At 43.9% G+C, this 23830-nt stretch overlaps 1 protein-coding gene and 1 pseudogene across 1 annotated transcript in view; one reads left to right on the top strand and one right to left on the bottom strand.

Moving 5' to 3' along the window:
• Window positions 1-7007: 7007 nt before the first annotated feature.
• Window positions 7008-23504, bottom strand: LOC139176276 (tubulin alpha-8 chain-like; annotated as a pseudogene).
• The window catches only part of ADSS2 (adenylosuccinate synthase 2), a 32474-nt gene continuing 32100 nt past the window's right edge, over window positions 23457-23830 (top strand). Inside the window, exon 1 of the mRNA XM_019976731.2 lies at window positions 23457-23771. Within this exon, the coding sequence (XP_019832290.1) occupies window positions 23589-23771 (183 nt within the window). The 5' untranslated portion in view covers window positions 23457-23588. The remainder of the gene's footprint in view (window positions 23772-23830) is intronic.

Below are 23830 nucleotides of genomic sequence, written 5' to 3' on the forward strand. Positions count from 1 at the left end.
AGTTACTTGTCCGGATAAGACAAACTTATGTATATAATACGGCAAACACCTATCCCTTCTATATCCCACAGCCTCTACTCTGATTACAAGAAATCCTGGGAAAGCAACCAGGGCTGAATTTTCCTTGGGGTTGCTGCCAGATAGGGTTGAAATTTTGATTCTCAACTTATAGGATATGGCAGTAAGGAGCTAACCTAAAGAGAAACCACATCAAGATTTGAGGGCTTCACTGGTGGCTTGGTGGTAAAGAATCCACCTGCCAATATAGAAGACACAGGCTTGATCCCTGGGCCAGAAAGATCCCACATGCCATGTGGCAGCTAAGCCCATGCACCACAACTACTGAGCTGTGCTCTAGAGCCCTGGAGTTGCAACTATGGAAGCCCATTCCCCCTAGAGCCCACTCCACAATAAGGGAGGCCACCCCAGTGAGCAGCCCAAACACTTCAACAAAGAGTAGCCCCTACTCACCACAGGAGAAAGCCTGCTTGCAGCAACAAAGACCCAGCACAGCCAAAACTTTTTTTATAAAAAAATAAAGTTTTAAAAAAAGATTTGATGGGAAGAAAATCTTCACATCTTCACATGCTCATCTTCACAATAAAAAGTTACTGTCAACCTGGAGTAGAGGCTCTTGAACATGATGTTAGGGGTGTGTCCAAGGTAATATGTTTCTGATTAGCAGTTACATACTGAAGTTTGTTAATGCTTTACTATTAAAAAGAATAGATTACTGTAGATAAAGTCAGCCACATGAAAGAGTCATTCTCAGACACTCAGATGCTTTCTTGAATGAGAGAGAAAATGGTGGAGTTTCAACTATTAGCACATGAGCATCATTTTTCATATGTCACTGTGGCTGAAAGGTTGACTGCTGCTATTCTAGAGCAAGAAACAAGGGAGCTCCTGGGTAAAAGAGAGCCCAGGCAGAATCCTAGGCAGGAGAATAGGTCCCAAAACTGAGGAGGTGGGAGGGAAATTGGGAAATGTTGTGATGCAAAGCAAACTAAGCAAGAGGCATGCACTTGAGGCTTTAAAGAAGCAGAATTAGCCCTCTGTGTGTTCAACCGGACATCTTGATACTCATAATTTATAGTAACACAGAAAAGGCAGTGGCTGAAGAGTTATTCCAGTTAAATGCCAGTTCTTGCAGGGAGCAGCTTTTATAGATGAGTGTGGAGCTGATTCTCTTCTCCTTGGTTAGTCATGGGAAACCCATTCCAGGGACACATAGAAACTGTTCTTGTCATCGAGGCAATGGCAGCCAATTGGTCCAATTTCACAGTCTACACAGACCAGGAACCTGTTGCCCACAACCTTGGTGAATTCCATGTTCTGAAAGATGAACATGCCATCAACCAGCCTGGGGAGGTCACCATCAGGACTGTTGCCATTAGCCGGAGCTGACTTCTTTCCCGTGGAAGGCAGGAAAAGCTGCAGTGAAGAGAATATCAAGAATACAAAAACTAAACTGGCCCAGTCATATGATCATCCTCATTCTACTTATACTTTCCACTGTTCCCTAGCAGTTTCTTGGAATAAGAATAAATCAGGGAACCCTATCATTAAATTAAAGACAAGGATGCTGAGAGGCTCCTGTGTTGCCTCTGGTCCATGCCCTGATTCTTAAGAGATGAAAGAGGAGCTTTGACTGCTTGCTCTGGTAATGTGGGCTTCATAGTTATCCTTAATGTGGTCCATAAGGCCCTGCTGCTGCTAAGTCGCTTCAGTCGTGTCCGACTCTGTGCGACCCCATAGACGGCAGCCCACCAGGCCCCACCGTCCCTGGGATTCTCCAGGCAAGAACACTGGAGTGGGTTGCCATTTCCTAACTGTTCCTAATCTCCCCCTGGCTCATTCTGCCCCAGCCACACTGGTCTTCTTGGCTTCTTCAAGCAAGATAAATCTGCTCGGCCGTCAGTTCTTGGTGAGGTCAGCTCCTTCATGATATTCAGTGCAAATGTAACCTCCTCAGGAGGGTTTCTCCAAAAAACAATCTGAATTAGCTTCCCATACTGCCTGTTGTATTTTTATTTTTTAAAATGGCTTTACTGAGGCATAATGGATACATATGCTGCACATACTTACAGTGTACAATTTTATACATTTTGTTTTGGCACCTATGTATACCAATAAAGCATTACTATAATTAAGATTCGGAGAAGGCAATGGCAACCCACTCCAGTACTCTTGCCTGGAAAATCCCATAGACGGAGGAGCCTGGTGGGCTGCAGTCCATGGGGTCGCTGAGTTGGACATGACTGAACAACTTCACTTTCACTTTTCACTTTCATGCACTGGAGAAGGAAATGGCAACCCACTCCAGTGTTCTTGCCTGGAGAATCCCAGGGACGGGGGAGCCTGGTGGGCTGCCGTCTATGGGGTCGCGCAGAGTCGGACACAACTGAAGCAACTCAGCAGCAGCAGCATAATCAAGATTATAAGCATATTCTTTATCCTATAAGTTTCCTTATGATATCCCCTTATTTTACTTAATATTCTTGGAAATGATCTTCTTGTTTATTGGCTTAGTTCTTTACCATTTCCTCCACTAAAAAGTAGGGCCCTGGAACTTACCTTTCCTGTTCATTACTATATTCCCAGTGCCTGGAACAGCAACTGACATAAAATGAGAACTCAAATATTTGTCAAAAGAATAAATACAAGATATCTGGCTTTGCTCCATTCCATCACTATTGTGAATATGCTGGATTTGTCTTATAAAAGGAACATTAAAAAGGAAAATGTTGTTCTAGAATTTGGAATGTTATCCTAGGATCCTTGCACCCACTAATCACACACACATATCACACACACACACACGATACCTTTAATTTCTTTCATATGGTTGGCTCATACACATTTAATTGCCCCCAGAATACTACAAAATACAATGGCAGCAAGTTTTGGTATCACTCTACTCCTCATCACTGGGGCTGCTGCCAATATACTTGCTATTTCCCACTTCATGATGCCCTGCTAATGTATCCTCAAACTCTAATAGGATTTCCTCAATGTGCTAGTCTGGCATTGGCAGTCAGAATAAAAGTAATTTTTTTTCATTTAAAAAAATTGGATTGACATTGGCCCAAAAAAGGTAAATGCTTTGGTCAGGATGAGTAAGCCTCTCCCCAAATGTTAGCAGGCATATCCATGAGAACTGCTGTGCATGCGTGTTGCTTCAGTCATGTCCACCTCTTTGTGACCCATGGACTGTAACCCTCCAGGCTCCTTTGTCCATGGGATTCTCCAGGCAGGAATACTGGGGTGGGTTGCTATGCCCTTCTCCAGGGGATCTTCCCGAAACATGGATCGAACCAGCGTCTCTTATGTCTCCTCCACTGGCAGGCAGGTTTACCTGGCGCCACTAGGTAGCCACCGCTAGCGCCACCAACTGCTAGCATGTATTAAATTCCTTGAAGTTTGCACTTCTGAACTCTTGGCCATACTGTGGTCTATAGGGTGTCCCTGACAGAGGCGGGTATTGCTGACAGGGAGAGAGCACTAATCTAGAACATATCCACTCCCCATCCTACCAGCACGTGGCTTAATAAAACATATATCTGAACACTATCCTTTGCTGTGTTCCCTGAAATGTCATCTGAGGACATAAAAAAATATGATAGTCTCCCTTCCTGTTATATTGTCATTTCAGTCACTTTTTTTTGCCTCAACTGATGGTTAAATGAGTCTCTAATGATTTGTTTTCCCCTAATTGAAAATGGGAGTAGGCAGAAGCAAAAACAAATGAAAATAAAAACTCAGGAACCAGGAAACCTGAATTTCAGTATCAATTGCAACTTCCCATGGACATGTTTCCCCAAAACTATTTCTGGCCTACCCCCTATATGGTAGGTGTGAAATCATATCTAAACTAAATGTAAGCAGAGTAAAATATAAGGATAAAAACTCAAAAATTACTTAAGCATTTGCCCTCCAGAAGCATCCAACAACAGCTTCCCTTGCACTGTTCCCATGTACAGTGCAAAACACCACTTTTGCAGTCTCACCTGACTAGTGACTTTATTTTCTTGGGCTCCAGAATCACTGCAGATGGTGACTGCAGCCACAAAATTAAAAGACGCTTGCTCCTTGGAAGAAAAGCTATGAGCAACCTAGACACCATATTAAAAAGCAGATATTACTTTGCCAACAAAAGTCCGTCTAGTCAAAGCTATGGTTTTTCCAGTAGTCATGTATGGATGTGAGAGTTGGACTATAAAGAAAGCTGAGCACCGAAGAACGGATGCTTTTGAACTGTGGTGTTGGAGAAGACTCGAGAGTCATTTGGACTTCAAAGAGATCCAACCAGTCAATCCTAAAGGAAATCAGTCCTGAATATTCGTTGGAAGGACTGATGCTGAAGCTGAAACTCCAATACTTTGGCCACCTGATGCGAAGAACTGATTCACTTGAAAAGGCCCTGATGCTGGGAAAGATTGAAGGTGGGAGGAGAAGGAGATGACAGAGGATGAGATGGTTGGATGTACAGAGTTTGAGCAAGCTCTGGGAGTTGGTGATGGACAGGGAAGCCTGGTGTGCTGCAGTTCATGGGGTCTCAAAGAGTCAGATACAACTGAGCGACTGAACTGACTGACTGTCTGTTATTAACCATTTATTTATTCAAGGGGTTCCTTCTATTCCTCAATGTTTCCATTTTTGTTGAAAACCTGTAAATTAGACCCACAGACTTTATGTGCCCGTGTATGGATCTTGTGTATGTGCCTGTGTCTGGTCTTAACTTACTCATTGCAGTACCAAGGACATTTGCTAGGGTCAGGTTATAGGATGTAACATTTGGAATACAATGAAGCCTTCTAGATTGGGGTGGAAATCAAGAAATTAATGTTTAATATAAGGTAGTTAACTCATTTGGTTGGAAACCAGAATTGCCAGTTAGAGCCCTGTCCAGGTGGGTTATCTTGGTTTTTAGGACCCCAGCCTAATCCTGAACTGGCTCCTCAGAGCTGTGTAAAAAACCACAACGCAGAGACATGTTATGGATGTCTTAGTGGAAACCCTTTTGGTTTTTCAAGAACAGTTAACAGTACCCTTTTAAAAATAAAATAGTTTTCTCTTTGTAAAAATACATTATAATCATAGAAAACTTTATAAGCATGCTATACTATAGATGAGAATAAAAACTATTACAATAGAAAACTTCTGTTAACTTACTCATAATTCCCCCCTGCCACCGCCCATAAGTACCTGTGGTGGTTTTAAAATGTCCACAAATTCTTTGACAGTCCTTCCACCAAGAGGTAGAGTCCATGCCTTTCCCCTGGAGCCCAGGCAGCCACTATGACTCCCTTGATGAAACAGAATGTGCTGGGAGTGACAGGCCAAGTCAGAAAAGGCCCGGCCATTCTTGCTAGTTTCTCTTGAAACACTTTCTTTCTCTGGCTACTCTAAGGCTACCATGCAGAGACTGTGTTAAAATCTTCCCGGTTCACAGGCAGACAAGTAAGTGAGAAAGCTTTCGAAATGACTCTGTCTGGGGCTTGGAGATGAGAGTAAGGGAGAGAGCTGAGCCCAGGCATAGATTTAACAAAGGTTCTTTCAGATCTTTTAAAAAACATAAAGAAAAGGGAGAGGAGTTTATAATTCCAGAAAAACCGGCTAAGAAAGGAAAAAAAAAAAAAAAAACTAAAAAAAAGGAAAGAAAATAATTTTTTTTTTAAGTTAAAAAAAAGAAAAAGAAAAGAACAGAAGAGCAGGCTAGACATACTTGCCAAATACATACAGGTCAAGATCCATGAGGCACCAGGCAGATTTTTGTAATCTCCTTCCCTTCCTTAACTCCATCTCTAACCCAAACCCTTTGAGTCCTAGAGGAGCCAGGAGGTTGAGTCTGCCAGGAACAGCTTTAAAGTCAACAGTTATTACTAGGGAGACCTGTGCTGCTTGAAATGGAAGGAAGGAGGTGCAATAAGAAAGACATATACCAATGTTAGAGTTTTGAAGGAATTAAGACAACCCAATAAGGTAGGTTGAGGGCCTTGTATTCTTGGGACTGTAAGGACTGAGTAACAGTGGGGGAAAACCAAGTAGGAGACTGTCAGACCTCTACACTCGGAACTGCAGTGATAGAGGAAAATGGGAAACCAGAGAAATAGACCCATCACCAGGAGACTGACAGTCGCATAGGCCCATAGCCTCTATTAAATGCATGCAGCTCCATGGTAGGGGTCAAAGCCATGGGCCCAGGCACCACACTAACGGGCTCTAGAACAACATTCTCTCAGCAAACCCCTCCTTGGGGTCAATCAAGCAGGGCTCACAGATGTTGGGGATCAGCTCCTAGATTAATGTTAATAACTAGTTCCCTGAACTCAAAGCAAGGCCATGAGTAACATTTCCAGGCAGCCCCAAGGCTCACTGGAGCCTAAAAAAAGCAGACACACATTTCTGAGTTACATATGCTAGAGTTGAATATCTGAAAATCAAAGTGGGTAAAACTAGGTCAAGAGAATGAGCCTTACTCCTCTGGTGAGGGATGGGCTGGGTTCGCTCAGGCTTGCCAGAGGCAGAGCCTGGTCCCATGAGATTCCCTCCTCTTCAAGAGCACAAGTATGCCCTCCTACCTGGCTGAGGGCTTTTCAAACAGATTACAGAGAAGTCTCCTTGAATCTGAGGTGAGCTGGAAAGGGCCATCCAGTTTAGCCCTTAGCTACTGCTATGCAGTTTGACTGACTAATGCACTGATCTCTAAAACTATATATGGTTAGACCCTGGAAGAATAGTTCCTTTCTTATTAGAAACCCCTTTAAGAGTAGAATTTATCGATCTTCTTGTCTAAAAGGCTCTTTGGCACTTCAAAAATTATTTCAGATGTTCTAGACAAGTTGAGATCTATTAAGTTAAAGACAGCCTCTAAGGCTGTTATTTGCCTGATTCTCCCATCCCTAGTGCTTGAAGTTCTACAGGAATCTCACCTCTCAGTGGGTACACAGAAAGCATGCTAATCCCTCCCTTTCCCCCCAACTTGCCTGGAAACTCATGGGACATCAGCCCACAAACCAGATGATGCACCTGGTCTTCAGAGTGGCAATGGCGGCATTCACATGCTTGGGTACCACATCTCCATGGTAGAACAGGCCATTATTTGCCATGGTGAGGGTCACACTTGACCCATCTGATTGGAGGCTTTGGAGCAGATATTGGTAACCCCTGACACCAAGAGCTGCTCATGATGGTCTTTCTCAGCTGAGACAACATGTGAGTGAGTCACCAAGGGAAAGTGGATGTGGGGGTAGGCGCCAGATTGGTCTTGGACTCTGTGAGGTTCACATTGAGGGCACTAACCAAATGCAGGGAGGCAATCGAAGGACAATCTGGCTAATGAGCCAGTTGAGGCGGGTGTAGATCAGGTACTTGATGTTCCAGTTACAGTGACAGATACCAGAGATGGCTTCATTGTCTACATGAAGACACAGTCCAAGTGCTTCAGGGTGGAATGGTGGTAAGGATGGAGTTACCAACTGCTTTGGACACTTGAGAGGCTGTGTAGATAGCAAACTCCAACATGGATTTCTTATCATAGCAACAGAAGGCCAATCCATCAGCAAGATACAGAGCCAGTATCCCCCTCAAAGCTATAGAAGATCAGGAAATAACACTATTAAGGATGCAGATGGCATTATCATCTCTCCCCAGCCCTCTTCTCTTGACAGAAGGATTTCCTGTCTACAAAACTGTTGTGACCTAACTACAACTGTATTCAGTTCTGTACTTAAACACAAAACTTTCAAGCATAATCTATACTTAAGTGTATACATACTATTGTGTATACAATGAATGATTTGACAAATGTATATACCTATAGAACCATCAAACCAATCAAAATATAAAAATTTCCATCACTCCGGAAAGTTCTCTCATGCTCTGTTGCTCACCTCTAGAGATGTGAGAAGAGAATACTTAGAAGGGGCTTGGAGTTCTGGGGAGACAGATGACCTAGAAGGGCAGTACTGTGTGTATGAAGTGGTGGGGGTATGGAGAGGGGAGATGAGTGTCAGGTGGACACAGGATTTGTAATCAGAGAGCTGAGCTCTCTCAGCTTTGTAGCTTTGCCACCTAGTGGCAGGAGAATGGGACTGAGGTTGGTGGTGCTGCAGTCCATGGGGTCACAAAGAGTTGGACACGACCAAGTAACTGAACAACAACAACAAATATATAATAAATTATTTAAAAGCTAAAGATAAAAGAATTAGGCTTTATGTAAATTGATAACTAAAAAAATTCTCCTTTTAAGAAGGCTCCAAGCTTAGTGAGTACTTCGTTTTACTTTCACACAGAATCCCATTCTTCAGATCTCCAGCAAATCCTCTGTCTCTGAGCAGCAGAAAGCATATCTGGACAGTCCCTCTAGTCTAGAAGGCCAGTACTGGCTCCTAGCTGGGCTCAGTCCTGGCATTCTTGGCCTCAGGCAAGGGTTAGAGTAAGCTGGAACAGGAGCCTCTCCCAGCTGGAAAGCCCTGCTTAGGAGTCTAAGAAAAACAAGCCGAACTGCTGAGGCAGCTTCCTTCCATCTGCTGGGGCTAGAGATGAATAAAAGATCAAAACAGGTTTGGATCAGACCGTCAGGCTTGGCAAAGCAAGGAACCAGCAAGGTGGAAGCCCGAGCCCACAGACTCAAGGCAGAGCAGGTTTCTCAGGCTTCTAACCCTAGATCCACACTCAGGACATGCAGCTCCCCACAGAGGAAGCCAAGTGGACAGACAGGCCAGAGAAACCAGCACCAGCCTCAGGCCTGTGGCTCCCCTTTCTTCCACACAAATCCATACTCCAGGCCAGAGAAGAGGTTACATGTGTGTCTGTCACGCAGTCGTGTCCGACTCTTTGCGACCCCATGAACTGTAGCCAGCCAAGCTCCTCTGTCCATGGAATTCTCCAGGATATACTCCAAGAGTATATACTTCAAGAATGCATTGATCTGCAGGTGCCAAGGGCACATGGTCTGCTCACCAGCTCTTGGGTCCAGTCCAGCGCGGGATTGGGATCTCCTTCCACACAGTGCAGTGGCCTCTGGCAGCACGGCTGACAGCATCTTTCTTGTCAGATATCAGCTGCTCAGGAAGAGCCTCCGATACCTGCCAGGTTTCACCCCGCCTCGTGGGGAGGAAAGGGCTCCTCTCCTATGGGGACACGGGCCCTAGGTCCCTTTCTGCTGAGTTCCCCCCGGTAGAGCTGGAGAGCAGGGCGTGAGAGGCATATGGCACTCCCGAGAACCGCTTCCAAAGCCCAGTCTTAACGTGAGCTGTGAGGAGTCCCAGACGGCCCTAGTGGTAAAGAGCCTACCTGCCAATTCAGGAGACATAAGACATGAGTTCAATCCCTGGGTGGGAAAGATCTCCTGGAGGAAGGCATGGCTACCACTCCAGTATCCTTGCCTGGAGAATCCCATGGACAGAGGAGTCTGGTGGGCTGCAGTCCATAGTGTCTCCCAGAGTCGGATATGACTAAAGCGATTTAGCATGCACACACGTGAACTGTGAGGGGGAAAGTTAGGGGGTCCCTTTTCCAGTCCTGTCCCATCATGGCCACTTCATTCTGCTTAGTGAGGAATCAGAGGTGTGTTTAGAGGAATCTCGTTTGACTTTTGATTCAGATAAGAACACAGACTAATGCAGAAAACCCCATCCACAGTTTAATATCTGCAACATGTCTTTAGGAAGCCAGGGGAGGGGCGATGTTTTCAAGAACAAGAAATAGGAAATCCAGACGCAGAGAATCCCTGGGAGCCAACAACAGCCAAGTTCACACAGGTCCACATCCTACTAAACAATCCATTTCAGTTAAACTTAGAGCTTTTCTGATATCTCAGTTGGTAAAGAATTCGCCTGCAATGCAGGAGACCCTGGTTCGATTCCTGGGTCGGGAAGATCCACTGGCAAAGGGATAGGCTACCCACTCCAGTATTCTTGGGCTTCCCTTGTGGCTCAGCTGGTAAAGAATCTGCCTGCAATGTGAGTAGAACTCGGTTCGATGCCTGGGTTGGGAAGATGCCCTGGAGAAGGGAAAGGCTACCCACTCCAGTATTCTGGCCTCGAGAATTCCTTGGACTGAATAGATCATGGGGTTGCAAAGAGTTGGACACAACTGAGCGACTTTTTCTTTTCAGTTAAACTTAACTGTTATCTCTGAGAGCCTGAGGGTAGGGAAAGGGCAGTTTAAAGTTTCTGCTTTAATATTCACTCTTTTCTGCAATCCTCTTTCTAAGTCTGACCCCTGACTCAAATATTTAGCAGTTTCCCAGGCAGAGCTCTTTGACTAATCTCCCCCTCAGCACAGGAAGCCCCCAGGACCCCTCCTGGAAGACAGAGTCTAGACGAAAGCAACAGACCTTATTGCCGTTCTTGGTGGGTGATTGCCTGCAGTACAGGAGTTTTTTTCCCCTAAGCAGCGCCCCCAGCAGATTTTGGGAATCGTGAAAAATATGGGCTGGGAGTGGGGAACTCCCCAGTGCTTGCGAGCCCTGTCTCACTGATGGTGTCGAAAGAGTCACTACTACTAGCTCCCTAGTTGCTGGGCACAGTGCCATCTGTGCTCCTGGCAGTCAAGTTCCCAGCAGGCACTGCCCATCTGCACCCCAGCCTGGCCCACAGGGATAGAGTCACACTCATGCTGTTGGGGGAAGCAGAGCAGTCATACGATCTGAGAAGGTAGGGGGGTTTCAAAAGCCTTTCCTGGGAGCACCCCTTTGTCTTTGCTCCCCTGAGGCTGAAGCCTAATAGTGCATTACCCAGTTCCCTTTACTGGCTGCCCTTTCAGGCCTTCTTACACTTCACAAGGCCCTCATTTTCTCTTCATTTACTCAGGGCTTGAGAACAAAGGTGGCTAAAGCCTAGATCTTCTAGAGAAAGTCAATACCAAGCAGCCAAACCCCACTGCCTAGTGCCCTGTCTTGCTGGCTGGGGTGATTTGGGAAGGTGCAGAGCCCCACATGCAAAGTTAGGGCACCCTGGAGCCCTGGAGCCCTAGGAGAACGAGTCTCCAGGCCCGGGACTCCGCGTCCTCCACACCCTGAGGAGGCAGAAGATGGAGCTCAGGTCTGTGGGTTCATGGAGGCAGAGATTCTGGAGTTAGAACACTTTACAAGCTCATCTGCACCAAGGGCTGTGCATGGACACAGGCCCCAGTGCCTCCCAGAATCTCAGGATCCCCACCTCTGGCCTGAACCCCTGTGGAGGCTCTGGGGCTGTCTTGGAGGACTGTTTCTAACTAAACTGAACTGTGAAACTGTTGCCAATATTCTAGAAGACTCCCCTCTGCATCTAGAAAAGTCTAGGGTGGATTGAGGTGGAGGAACAGAAGTCTGGGGAGTCTGTCCATCATAGGAGCTACCTCAGTGAGGAAAGTAGACAGGCAGGGTGAGTTTTCTGCTTCTTTTGTGACCCTTGGAGCAGTTATCTGAATTAACAAATCTGTGGTCAGTGGGCCAGGACCAGTGTCCAGAGTAGGGGCTTATCCCCCTACGCCAAAGGACAGGCTGTGATGTAATAGGTTTATAATACTTTTCACACAAAAGAATACATAAAAAAATAAGCAAACATTAAAAATAAAGAAAGAATTTTTAATATTACAGTAAAGTATGACCTAAATCAAATCCCTTATGATTATACAGTGGAAGTGAGAAATAGATTTAAGGGCCTAGATCTGATAGATAGAGTGCCTGATGAACTATTGAATGAGGTTCATGACATTGTACAGGAGACAGGGATCAAGACCATCCCCATGGAAAAGAAATGCAAAAAAGCAAGATGGCTGTCTGGGGAGGCCTTACAAATAGCTGTGAAAAGAAGAGAAGCGAAAAGCAAAGGAGAAAAGGAAAGATATAAACATCTGAATGCAGAGTTCCAAAGAATAGCAAAAAGAGATAAGAAAGCCTTCTTCAATGATCAATGCAAAGAAATAGAGGAAAACAACAGAATGGGAAAGCCTAGAGATCTCTTCAAGAAAATCAGAGATACCAAAGGAACATTTCATGCAAAGATGAGCTGGATAAAGGACAGAAGTGGTATGGACCTAACAGAAGCAGAAGATATTAAGAAGAGGTGGCACGAATACACAGAAGAACTGTACAAAAAAGATCTTCACGACCCAGATAATCACGATGGTGTGATCACTGACCTAGAGCCAGGCATCCTGGAATGTGAAGTCAAGTGGGCCTTAGAAAGCATCACTACAAACAAAGCTAGTGGAGGTGATGGAATTCCAGTTGAGCTATTCCAAATCCTGAAAGATGATGCTGTGAAAGTGCTGCACTCAATATGCCAGCAAATTGGGAAAACTCAGCAGTGGCCACAGGACTGGAAAAGGTCAGTTTTCATTCCAATCCCAAAGAAAGGCAATGCCAAAGAATGCTCAAACTACCGCACAATTGCACTCATCTCACACGCTAGTAAAGGAATGATCAAAATTCTCCAAGCCAGGCTTCAGCAATATGTGAACCGTGAACTTCCTGATGTTCAAGCTGGTTTTAGAAAAGGCAGAGGAACCAGAGATCAAATTGCCAACATCCGCTGGATCATAGAAAAAGCAAGAGAGTTCCAGAAAAACATCTATTTCTGCTTTATTGAGTATGCCAAAGCCTTTGACTATGTGGATCACAATAAACTGTGGAAAATTCTGAAAGAGATGGGAATACCAGACCACCTGATCTGCCTCTTGAGAAATTTGTATGCAGGTCAGGAAGCAACAGTTAGAACTGGACATGGAACAACAGAGTGGTTCCAAATAGGAAAAGGAGTTCGTCAAGGCTGTATTTTGTCACCCTGTTTATTTAACTTATATGCAGAGTACATCATGAGAAACGCTGGACTGGAAGAAACACAAGCTAGAATCAAGATTGCCGGGAGAAATATCAATAACCTCAGATATGCAGATGACACCACCCTTATGGCAGAAAGTGAAGAGGAACTAAAAAGCCTCTTGATGAAGGTGAAAGTGGAGAGTGAAAAAGTTGGCTTAAAGCTCAACATTCAGAAAACGAAGATCATGGCATCTGGTCCCATCACTTCATGGGAACTAGATGGGGAAACAGTGGAAACAGTATCAGACTTTATTTTTGGGGGTCCAAAATCACTGCAGATGGTGACTGCAGCCATGAAATTAAAAGACGCTTACTCCTTGGAAGGAAAGTTATGACCAACCTAGATAGCATATTCAAAAGCAGAGACATTACTTTGCCAACAAAGGTTCGTCTAGTCAAGGCTATGGTTTTTCCTGTGGTCATGTATGGATGTGAGAGTTGGACTGTGAAGAAGGCTGAGTGCCGAAGAATTGATGCTTTTGAACTGTGGTGTTGGAGAAGACCCTTGAGAGTCTCTTGGACTGCAAGGAGATCCAACCAGTCCATTCTGAAGGAGATCAGCCCTGGGATTTCTTTGGAAGGACTGATGCTAAAGCTGAAACTCCAGTACTTTGGCCACCTCATGCAAAGAGTTGACTCATTGGAAAAGACTCAGATGCTGGGAGGGATTGGGGGCAGGAGGAGAAGGGGACGACAGAGGATGAGATGGCTGGATGGCATCACTGACTCGATGGACATGAGTCTGAGTGAACTCCGGGAGTTGGTGATGGACAGGGAGGCCTGGTGTGCTGCGATTCATGGGGTCGCAAAGAGTAGGACACGACTGAGCGACTGATCTGATCTGAAGGTACCTTGAGAAGTACAGTGCGTGTTAAATCGCTTCAGTAGTGTCTGACTCTTTGTGACCCCGTGGACTGTAGCCCACCAGGCTCCTTTGTCCGTGGGGATTCTACAGGCAAGAGTGGCAACTGAAGTGGGTTGCCATGCCCCCCTCCAGGAGATCTTCCTGACCCAGGGAGACAGGAAGATGACCCGGACATCTCTTATGTCTCCTGCACTAGCAGGCAGGTTCTTTACCACTAGCGCCACCTGGGAATGCAACAGCTCTTTACTAGCAGTTCTAGCTACATCACCGCTGCTTTCATTCTTGCTTCCGGACATCCTGGACTTGAAATAAAGATACTGTCTACTGTACTCTATACAGTACTGTAAAGGACACAAAAGCACAACCACTCGCAGAGGATTTGCATGTACATGACAATGTATGCCAGACACATGAACTAACTTATGTGATCAGACATGGGAATGCATGTTCATAACTTGGAAAGTTCACAACCTGAAGGTTCATATGTAAGGGACTAACTGTATCCTGAAATATTTTAAAACTTAATGCTCAGGTGGCAAAAGAGCTTTAAGTCCAGGGTGCAAAGGTTAAGTTTGGAACTCTGAAAACTATTCTTTGGTCTCAACCCTTGGGTTTTATGAGGTTGCCAGCTCTAAACTGGCTCTTCTCCAATGAATGTTTGTTCAAAACAACTCTAGCAATTTCCTTCTGCTGCTGCTGCTAAGTCGCTTCAGTCGTGTCCGACTCTGTGTGACCCCATAGACGGCAGCCCACCAGCCCACTGTCCCTGGGATTCTCCAGACAAGAACACTGGAGTGGGTTGCCATTTCCTTCTCCAATGCAGGAAAGTGAAAAGTGAAAGGGAAGTCACTCAGTCGTGTCCGACTCTTCTCGACCCCATGGACTGTAGCCTACTAGGCTCCTCCATTCATGGGATTTTCCAGGCAAGAGTGCTGGAGTGGGGTGCCATTGCCTTCTCCAAATTTCCTTCTAAAACCTAACAAAAGCAAACCCCTCTTTGTTCTCTAGAGTTACCCATGATTCACCATAATTTGCTGTGGCAGTTTCTCACTGGATGCAAGTGGGAGTTAATGCATTTTTTCTTGGTGAGGGAGGGATTTTCTTTCCTTTTTTAAGAGCAGGAGATAGGGATTAAGAACTGCCTTGCAATGCAGGGGATGTGGTTTCGATCCCTGGTAGGAGAACTAAGATTCCACATGCCTTGGAGCAACTAAGCTTGATCACCACAACTAAAGAGCACACACACCCAACAAAGAATCCACTTGACACAATGAAGATCTTTCGTGCTGCAATTAAGACCTGACACACCCCCAAAACAAACAAATCATTTTTTTTTTTAAAGCAGGAGATAAAATTGCTCTGTGAACAATGTCCTGCCAGTCAGAATGGCTGCGATCCAAAAGTCTACAAGCAATAAATGCTGGAGAGGGTGTGGAGAAAAGGGAACCCTCTTACACTGTTGGTGGGAATGCAAACTAGTACAGCCACTATGGAGAACAGTGTGGAGATTCCTTAAAAAACTGGAAATAGAACTGCCTTATGACGCAGTAATCCCACTGCTGGGCATACACACTGAGGAAACCAGAATTGAAAGAGACACGTGTACCCCAATGTTCATCGCAGCACTGTTTATAATAGCCAGGACATGGAAGCAACCTAGATGTCCATCAGCAGATGAATGGATAAGAAAGCTGTGGTACATATACACAATGGAGTATTACTCAGCCATTAAAAAGAATACATTTGAATCAATTCTAATGAGGTGGATGAAACTGGAGCCTATTATACAAAGTGAAGTAAGCCAGAAAGAAAAACACCAATACAGTATATATACACCAATATGCACATATATGGAATTTAGAAAGATGGTAACAACAACCCTGTATACGAGACAGCAAAAGAGACACTGATGTATAGAACAGTCTTTTGGACTCTGTGGGAGAGGGAGAGGGTGGGATGATTTGGGAGAATGGCATTGAAATATGTATAATATCATATATGGAATGAGTTGCCAGTTCAGGTTCGATGCACGATACTGGATGCTTGGGGCTGGTGCACTGGGACGACCCAGAGGGATGGTATGGGGAGGGAGGAAGGAGGAGGGTTCAGGATGGGGAACACATGTATACCTGTGGCGGACTCATTTTGATGTTTGGCAAAACCAATAAAATATTGTAAAGTTTAAAAATAAAATAAAATGAAAAATGAAAAAAAAACCAAAAAAACCCAAAAAACAATGTCCTCCCTTATACCAGAAAAAAATTAACATTCTTTTCTTCCTTCTTGCGGCTGGTTATGCAGATTGCAACAAGTGGCAGGTGGGTGAGCACTCCCTCTTTAGGGCTTTCTGATTCCACTGAAGATGACTGTTCCTTTCTTTTCATATTTCCCCCTTTAGTCACCATCTTCCTTTGAGAGCATGCTTGACCAAGAGTCAGGTTTTCCAGATCTAGAGGTTTTGGTCCTCGGTGCCAGGGAGGAGCTTTATTGGTGGCTGTGCCCCATGTCTAAGGGAAAATGCAGATTGGAAATCATTGAGGCCACATTTGAAGAACAAAGAAAAGTAGGAGGGATAGGTATCAGGCATTTCCTATCTAAAGTCTATATCTTATCAAGGCCATAAACACTAGAGATCATCTTGAACTGGTAGGCTATTACCACCCTAGCAAACTTGGGTCTACTCACCCATGCACAGTAAAGCTAATCTACTGACACCCGATTGTGGTGGAGGAAACTGTAGTGCTTATTGCAGGGCACCAAACAAGGAGTCCAGGCAGCTGGTGCTTAAAAGACCCGAACTTCCTGATGGCTTTCAGGGAAAGGTCTTTAAAGATAAGCTGAGGGAGGGGAGCTGTGGGGTGCATGCTCAGCTCATGGAAATTCTTCTGATTGGTTGGTGGTAAGCTAATTGGGAGTCAACATCATTAATCTTTTGGTTCCCAACTGGCTTGGTTTCTATGTGCTTATGAGCAAAATATAGCTAACTTCATCCATTTGCAGGGGATTTCATTAGCTGCAGAAAAACTCAAAGGGATATAGCTCAGAATATTAGTTATAGCACTTGAGGAGGAGCTAAAGATTCTTGACTTTATGGCTAAACTGTTTATTTTGTCTTACTTGATTGTTTTTCTTTTTTTGTGCATTTTCTCACTTCTGTAATTAAATTTATTCTTTGGAACTTAGGGAAGGCAAGTGGAGGACATGCAAGGGTGAGATCTACCCCAGAAGGCCTCATAGGATCCTGCTCAGTTACACTGGGTATATGTTATTCTTACAAAGGTTTAACGAGCACAAAAATGATTATGCAAAGTAGAGTTAAGAGAAATATAAGTTCAGTTTGTATTATGCTTCTAAACCAGGAGCCCAAATTTAAAGGTAACACTACATAGGTTTAAAACAAACAAAAACAAAAAAAACCTAGGGATCATCAGGTGAAATTTATTGTAACCAATGGGCTAGTTTCCTGATCTTTATGATTGAGTTTTTAATCTCTACAGAGGCATTTAACTATGTGTAACAGGTAGTATTTGCTACCGAAAAAAAAATGCCTTCTTCTTCAGCAAGTAGGTAATGAGGGGATATGCAATTTTCCAAAACTACTTTAGCTAATGAGTCAGGTGATCATTGCTGGGCTGCTATGCTCTGGCTGTGGAATTGACTAGCTCTCCTAGTGTTAGGGAGTTTGAATCATGCTTTCATTGGAACTTATTCTGACCTTGAGGAGAAAGTCTCTCCGTATGGAGGCAGACTCAAATAGGCTTCTTTTAAGAGGTGAATGAATGGGAAGCTTCAAATGTTTTACTCTGCAGCTGATGTCAAGTGATTGATGAGTGAAATTAGCAATAGTGCTTGGGACAGGTGAAAAAATGTGTTACAGGATGGACGAAAGGGTCACCACTGTTGTGAATAGATTGATGTCTCTAGGGGCAAACCCAACAATTAGGTAAGTTTCCCCCTTTTGTAGCAGATTGAAAATGTGGACAAAAGCACTGTCTTTCCAAGAAGAGGGAGAGGATAAGGCAATAATAATAGAGGAAAAAGTTACACAAGTCTGGTCCAGTCATCTTGGGAAAAAAGATGTGTCCTTCAGCTGTTATCTACTGCAGTTCCTGGTCAGTTTGATTCAGTGGTCTTCAGAGCTTGTTATAGGATGGGATGCCAGGTGGAGTCTTCTTTAGCTGTGAGATGGTTTATTGTTGTTTAGTTGCTAAGTCGTGTTGGACTCTTGCAACCCCAAGGACTGTAGGCTGCCAGGCTCCTCTGTCCATGGGATTTCCCAGGCAGAAATACTGGAGTGGGTTGCCATTTCCTTGTTAGATGTTTACCCAAGGTTCAAGTTTCTGGTGTTTTGGCGCATCTGGGTAGTGAGAAGGACCTTTGTGTCCAAGGAAATTCACAAATTTTATTCTTATTGATTCCAAACCAGAAGGGTTGGGAAAAGTTGGAAATGTTAATTTGGAGATTTGTAATCAGATATTTGAGGAAAAAAGAAGACTTAGGATCTAGTCCAGCTTATAGGTATATAACAAAACTTTAAAGAAAATTAACTGGACAAGAATCTAATATCTACAAAGGTGCAAACATAATTTCTCTCGCCATAATTTTCTCCCTTTTATCAAAAAAATCATAGTAAAACTAATTTGTTTGTATTATATTTAGCCTAATTATTTATATAAATGTAGCAAGAATAGTGATTGACCATATAACTTATTTTTTAAGATTACTGTGCTGGAACATTACAAGCAAGGTGCTAGGCTTAGTTTTTCCAAGCAATTCCTTAAAATTGGTCACATCTGAGTCTATGTATCTCTCTCTTAAATATGACATTCCAGCCAAAGCCTTGGCAATGTAGTTAATATTTCCTGTTGTATACTGTTATAAGAACAGGTCCTCACTGAATTCATGCAAATAACTAACTGTACTGTCAGGAAAAGAATATTTAAGAGTTCCCAAATTCTGAAGGGATCAGGTAGGAAACGATGAATATTTCATCTTTGTTTACAACTACTGTAAGTGACAGATGCTTAAGAGAAAATTTTCCTTAAATGTGGAAAAGTAAAAATTAGGAGACTAGCATAAGAAGTCATAAAGATTATAATCATCCTCTAAAAGACTTCATTCAGGAAAAGTAGAACATTAGGGAACCAGCATAAAAAATCATATGACTTATAGTCATTCTTATTTGTTCATTCAGTCTCCTGTAATTCTTGTTGATCTTGGGTTAGCGGCTTTATGAATCAATCAATTTTCCATTAAAGCTTTATACGTTTTTACCTAGTTCAGTGTTATGATCTTAAAGTTATCAGAAATCTGCATTCTAATTATTTGGGGAGGGGGATCTTTTCCATGATTCTCCTTAAAGATGAAGCATTTTTATAGGAATATTTTTGCAAAGCATCAGAGTGAAACCGTAACTCTCTACGGTGACAAAAGACTTAAATGTCTGTTATTAGAGATCCAATAAGAGCTCATTATAGTAGAATGGACAAGGGAATTTGGTAAGTACATGACTTTTTAGAACTAACACCCAAAAAACATGTCCTTTTCATTATAGGGGACTGGAATGCAAAAGTAGGAAGTCAAGAAACACCTGGAGTAACAGGCAAATTTGGCCTTGGAATATGGAATGAAGCAGGGCAAAGACTGATAGAGTTTTGCCAAGAAAATGCACTGGTCATAACAAACACCTTCTTGCAACAACACAAGAGAAGACTCTACATATGGACATCACCAGATGGTCAACACCAAAATCAGATTGATTATATTCTTTGCAGCCAAAGATGGAGAAGCTCTATACAGTCAGCAAAAACAAGACCAGGAGCTGACTGTGGCTCAGACCATGAACTCCTTATTGCCAAATTCAGACTTAAATTGAAGAAAGTAGGGAAAACCACTAGACCATTCAGGTATGACCTAAATCAAATCCCTTATGATTATACAGTGGAAGTAAGAAATAGATTTAAGGGCCTAGATCTGATAGATAGAATGCCTGATGAACTATGGAATGAGGTTCGTGACACTGTACAGGAGACAGGGATCAAGACCATTCCCGTGGAAAAGAAATGCAAAAAAGCAAAATGGCTGTCTGGGGAGGCCTTACAAATAGCTGTGAAAAGAAGAGAAGCAAAAAGCAATGGAGAAAAGGAAAGATATAAACATCTGAATGCAGAGTTCCAAAGAATAGCAAGAAGAGATAAGAAAGCCTTCTTCAGCGATCAATGCAAAGAAATAGAGGAAAACAACAGAATGGGAAAGACTAGGGATCTTTTCAAGAAAATCAGAGATACCAAAGGAACATTTCATGCAAAGATGAGCTCAATAAAGGACAGAAATGGTATGGACCTAACAGAAGCAGAAGATATTAAGAAGAGATGGCACGAATACACAGAAGAACTGTACAAAAAAGATCTTCATGACCCAGATAATCACGATGGTGTGATCACTGACCTAGAGCCAGACATCCTGGAATGTGAAGTCAAGTGGGCCTTAGAAAGCATCACTACAAACAAAGCTAATGGAGGTGATGAAACCCAGATAATCACGATGGTGTGATCACTGACCTAGAGCCAGACATCCTGGAATGTGAAGTCAAGTGGGCCTTAGAAAGCATCACTATGAACAAAGCTAGTGGAGGTGATGGAATTCCAGTTGAGCTATTCCAAATCCTGAAAGATGATGCTGTGAAAGCGCTGCACTCAATATGCCAGCAAATTTGGAAAACTCAGCAGTGGCCACAGGACTGGAAAAGGTCAGTTTTCATTCCAATCCCAAAGAAAGGCAATGCCAAAGAATGCTCAAATTACTGCACAATTGCACTCATCTCACACGCTAGTAAAGGAATGCTCAAAATTCTCCAAGCCCAGCTTCAGCAATATGTGAACCGTGAACTTCCTGATGTTCAAGCTGGTTTTAGAAAAGACAGAGGAACCAGATATCAAATTGCCAACATCCACTGGATCATAGAAAAAGCAAGAGAGTTCCAGAAAAACATCTATTTCTGCTTTATTGACTATGCCAAAATCTTTGACTGTGTGGATCCCAATAAACTGTGGAAAATTCTGAAAGAGATGGGAATACCAGACCACTTGATCTGCCTCTTGAGAAATTTGTATGCAGGTCAGGAAGCAACAGTTAGAACTGGACATGGAACAACAGACTGGTTCCAAATAGGAAAAGGAGTTCGTCAAGGCTGTATTTTGTCACCCTGTTTATTTAACTTATATGCAGAGTACATCATGAGAAACGCTGGGCTGGAAGAAACACAAGCTGGAATCAAGATTGCCGGGAGAAATATCAGTAACCTCAGATATGCAGATGACACCACCCTTTTGGCAGAAAGTGAAGAGGAACTCAAAAGTCTCTTGATGAAAGTGAAAGTGGAGAGTGAAAAAGTTGGCTTAAAGCTCAACATTCAGAAAATGAAGATCATGGCATCTGGTCCCATCACTTCATGGGAAATAGATGGGGAAACAGTGGAAACAGTGTCAGACTTTATTTTTCTGGGCTCCAAAATCACTGCAGATGGTGACTGCAGCCATGAAATTAAAAGACACTTACTCCTTGGAAGGAAAGTTGTGAACAACCTAGATAGCATATTCAAAAGCAGAGACATTACTTTGCCAACAAAGGTTCGTCTAGTCAAGGCTATGGTTTTTCCTGTGGTCATGTATGGATGTGAGAGTTGGACTGTGAAGAAGGCTAAGTGCCGAAGAATCGATGCTTTTGAACTGTGGTATTGGAGAAGCCTCTTGAGAGTCCCTTGGACTGCAAGGAGATCCAACCAGTCCATTCTGAAGGAGATCAGCCCTGGGATTTCTTTGGAAGGAATGATGCTAAGTCTGAAACTCCAGTACTTTGGCCACCTCATGCGAAGAGTTGACTCATTGGAAAAGACTCTGATGCTGGGAGGGATTGGGGGCAGGAGGAGAAGGGGATGACAGAGGATGAGATGGCTGGATGGCATCACTGACTCGATGGACGTGAGTCTGAGTGAACTCCGGGAGTTGGTGATGGACAGGGAGGCCTGGTGTGCTGCGATTCATGGGGTCGCAAAGAGTCGGACACGACTGAGCGACTGATCTGATCTGATGACACACATTATAAGATAATAACTAGAATTATGAATGGTGCATGTGTGTGTGCTAAGTTGTGTCTGACACTTTGCAATCCTATGGACTGTAGCCCACCAGGCTCCTCTGTACATGTGATTCTCCAGGCAAGGATACTGAAGTGAGTTACTGTGTCTTCCTCCAGGGACTATTCCCAATTGAGGGGTAGAACATGTCTCCTGCACTGGCAGGCAAGTTCTTTACCACTAGAACCACCTGGGAAGCTCTTATGAATGGTAATAATACATCAGAAATATCAGATTTCAAGGAATGTTATATTTATGAAGCATTTATAACACATACCTATACAGATGCAATATAAAGAAGGCTTAGTATTATTTACTTGACAATGCTTCCCATGTAATTTCCCAAATAAGTCCTATTAGTTTAATATCTCTCTTTTTATAAACAGAGAGAACAGATCCTCTGAGATGCTCCAGAGGCCCTCCAAAAAATCCCAAAGTTAGTTTAAGGTCAAAAAGACTTCAATTATAGCTTGATTTGGAGGAAGTTTTTCAAAAATATCAAAAATTTTGGACGTGACTAAATTGGGTCACAGATCATTATAAAATAATATTTAACTATTCATTTAACTAAAGTGACAAAAAGATTTCAAAGGTTAGAGCATTGTTGCTGGGGCAAAGGAGGAAACTGCCTTCCATTTTTTAAAAGCAGGAGATAAAATTCCTATATGAAAAATGTCTTCCTTTATCCTAGAAGAAAAGTAATATTCTTATCTTTCTTCTTCCTTGTTAGGCAATCTGCTCGGAGTGGTACCCGCATGAGAGCTTTCCCCTTTGGGGCTTCCTGATTCCGTTTAAAATGAGCTTTATTTTTATAGTATACTTGGGAATCTAATGGCAACTGAAACATTAAACACTACAGAAAGCACCTGGGCTCTGGACTGACCACCTAGGTACCAATTCACTCCTCACTAGAGGTAGTTAACTAGCTTTTAAATCCTGTAAAATACGGATAAGATAGTATTACCTACCTCATATGGTTGTTACTGTATTCTGGCATACATTATAATGACATCGGCATTTAATTCTAATAAGGTATAGGACTCTACGTATTCTGTAGATTTTCAGGCCTAATGACCTCTACATTACTGCTTTACGTTCGAGTTTGCCCTTTTCTGATGCCCGTTCGCATCTCTGTTTTTACTTTCAGACCTTACTTTCCAATTTTAAATCTATAGTATGTTCCAATTTCATCCCATTTGTATTTTGAAATTCCACCCTTCGTATTTTGTATACACTATCTCATTCCCTAATAAAAGCATATTAAGAAACAACTTAAAAACAAACATTTTTCACAAACTGAAACGTGCAGATGGCAGACACCAAATCACCGGAATACACCACTTTGACCAGAGCGCTGCCGGGAGTTGTAGTCTGACGCACTGGCACGTACCTCCCCGCCTCTCCAGTTTGAAAAGCCCGAGAAAGGGCTGGTGGGCGGGGCGTTGAGGTTGAAGCGCGCTCGAAGCCCCGCCCCCATCCTTTCCGTTCTGAGTTCGCACTGGAGGGGCGCGCCCGGCCGCGGAAGGGGCGTGGCTTTTCCCTGGGGCGGTGCTGCCAAGGCCGGCGTGCGCGGGGAGGTCCCGGTGTCCCTCTGAGAGGGCGGCGGGAGCGCGGGGCGGGCCTGGTGGGAGGGTGGCGACCCGGCAGGTGGGGCGGGGCCGGGCTGGCTCTGGCTCCTTCTTCCTCCGCATGTGGCTGGCGACCGCAGGGCAGCTCAGTTCGCGCACTTCAAGCTACCCGCCTCCCATTTGGGCTCTCCTCGTGTCTCCGGAGCCATGGCGTTTGCCGAGACCAACCCGGCGGCATCCTCCTTGCCCAACGGCGACTGCGGCCGCCCCAGGACGCGGCCTGGAGGGAACCGGGTAACGGTGGTGCTCGGCGCGCAGTGGGGCGACGAAGGCAAGGGGAAGGTGGTAGATCTGCTAGCGCAGGACGCCGACATCGTGTGCCGCTGCCAGGTGAGGCGGCAGGGCTCTGACGGGAAGCCGGCCCCTGAGCTCGGGCCCAGAACTCGCAT

Source organism: Bos indicus, chromosome 16, assembly GCF_029378745.1.
Source record: "Bos indicus isolate NIAB-ARS_2022 breed Sahiwal x Tharparkar chromosome 16, NIAB-ARS_B.indTharparkar_mat_pri_1.0, whole genome shotgun sequence".
In the NCBI taxonomy this organism is placed as follows: Eukaryota; Metazoa; Chordata; class Mammalia; order Artiodactyla; family Bovidae; genus Bos; species Bos indicus.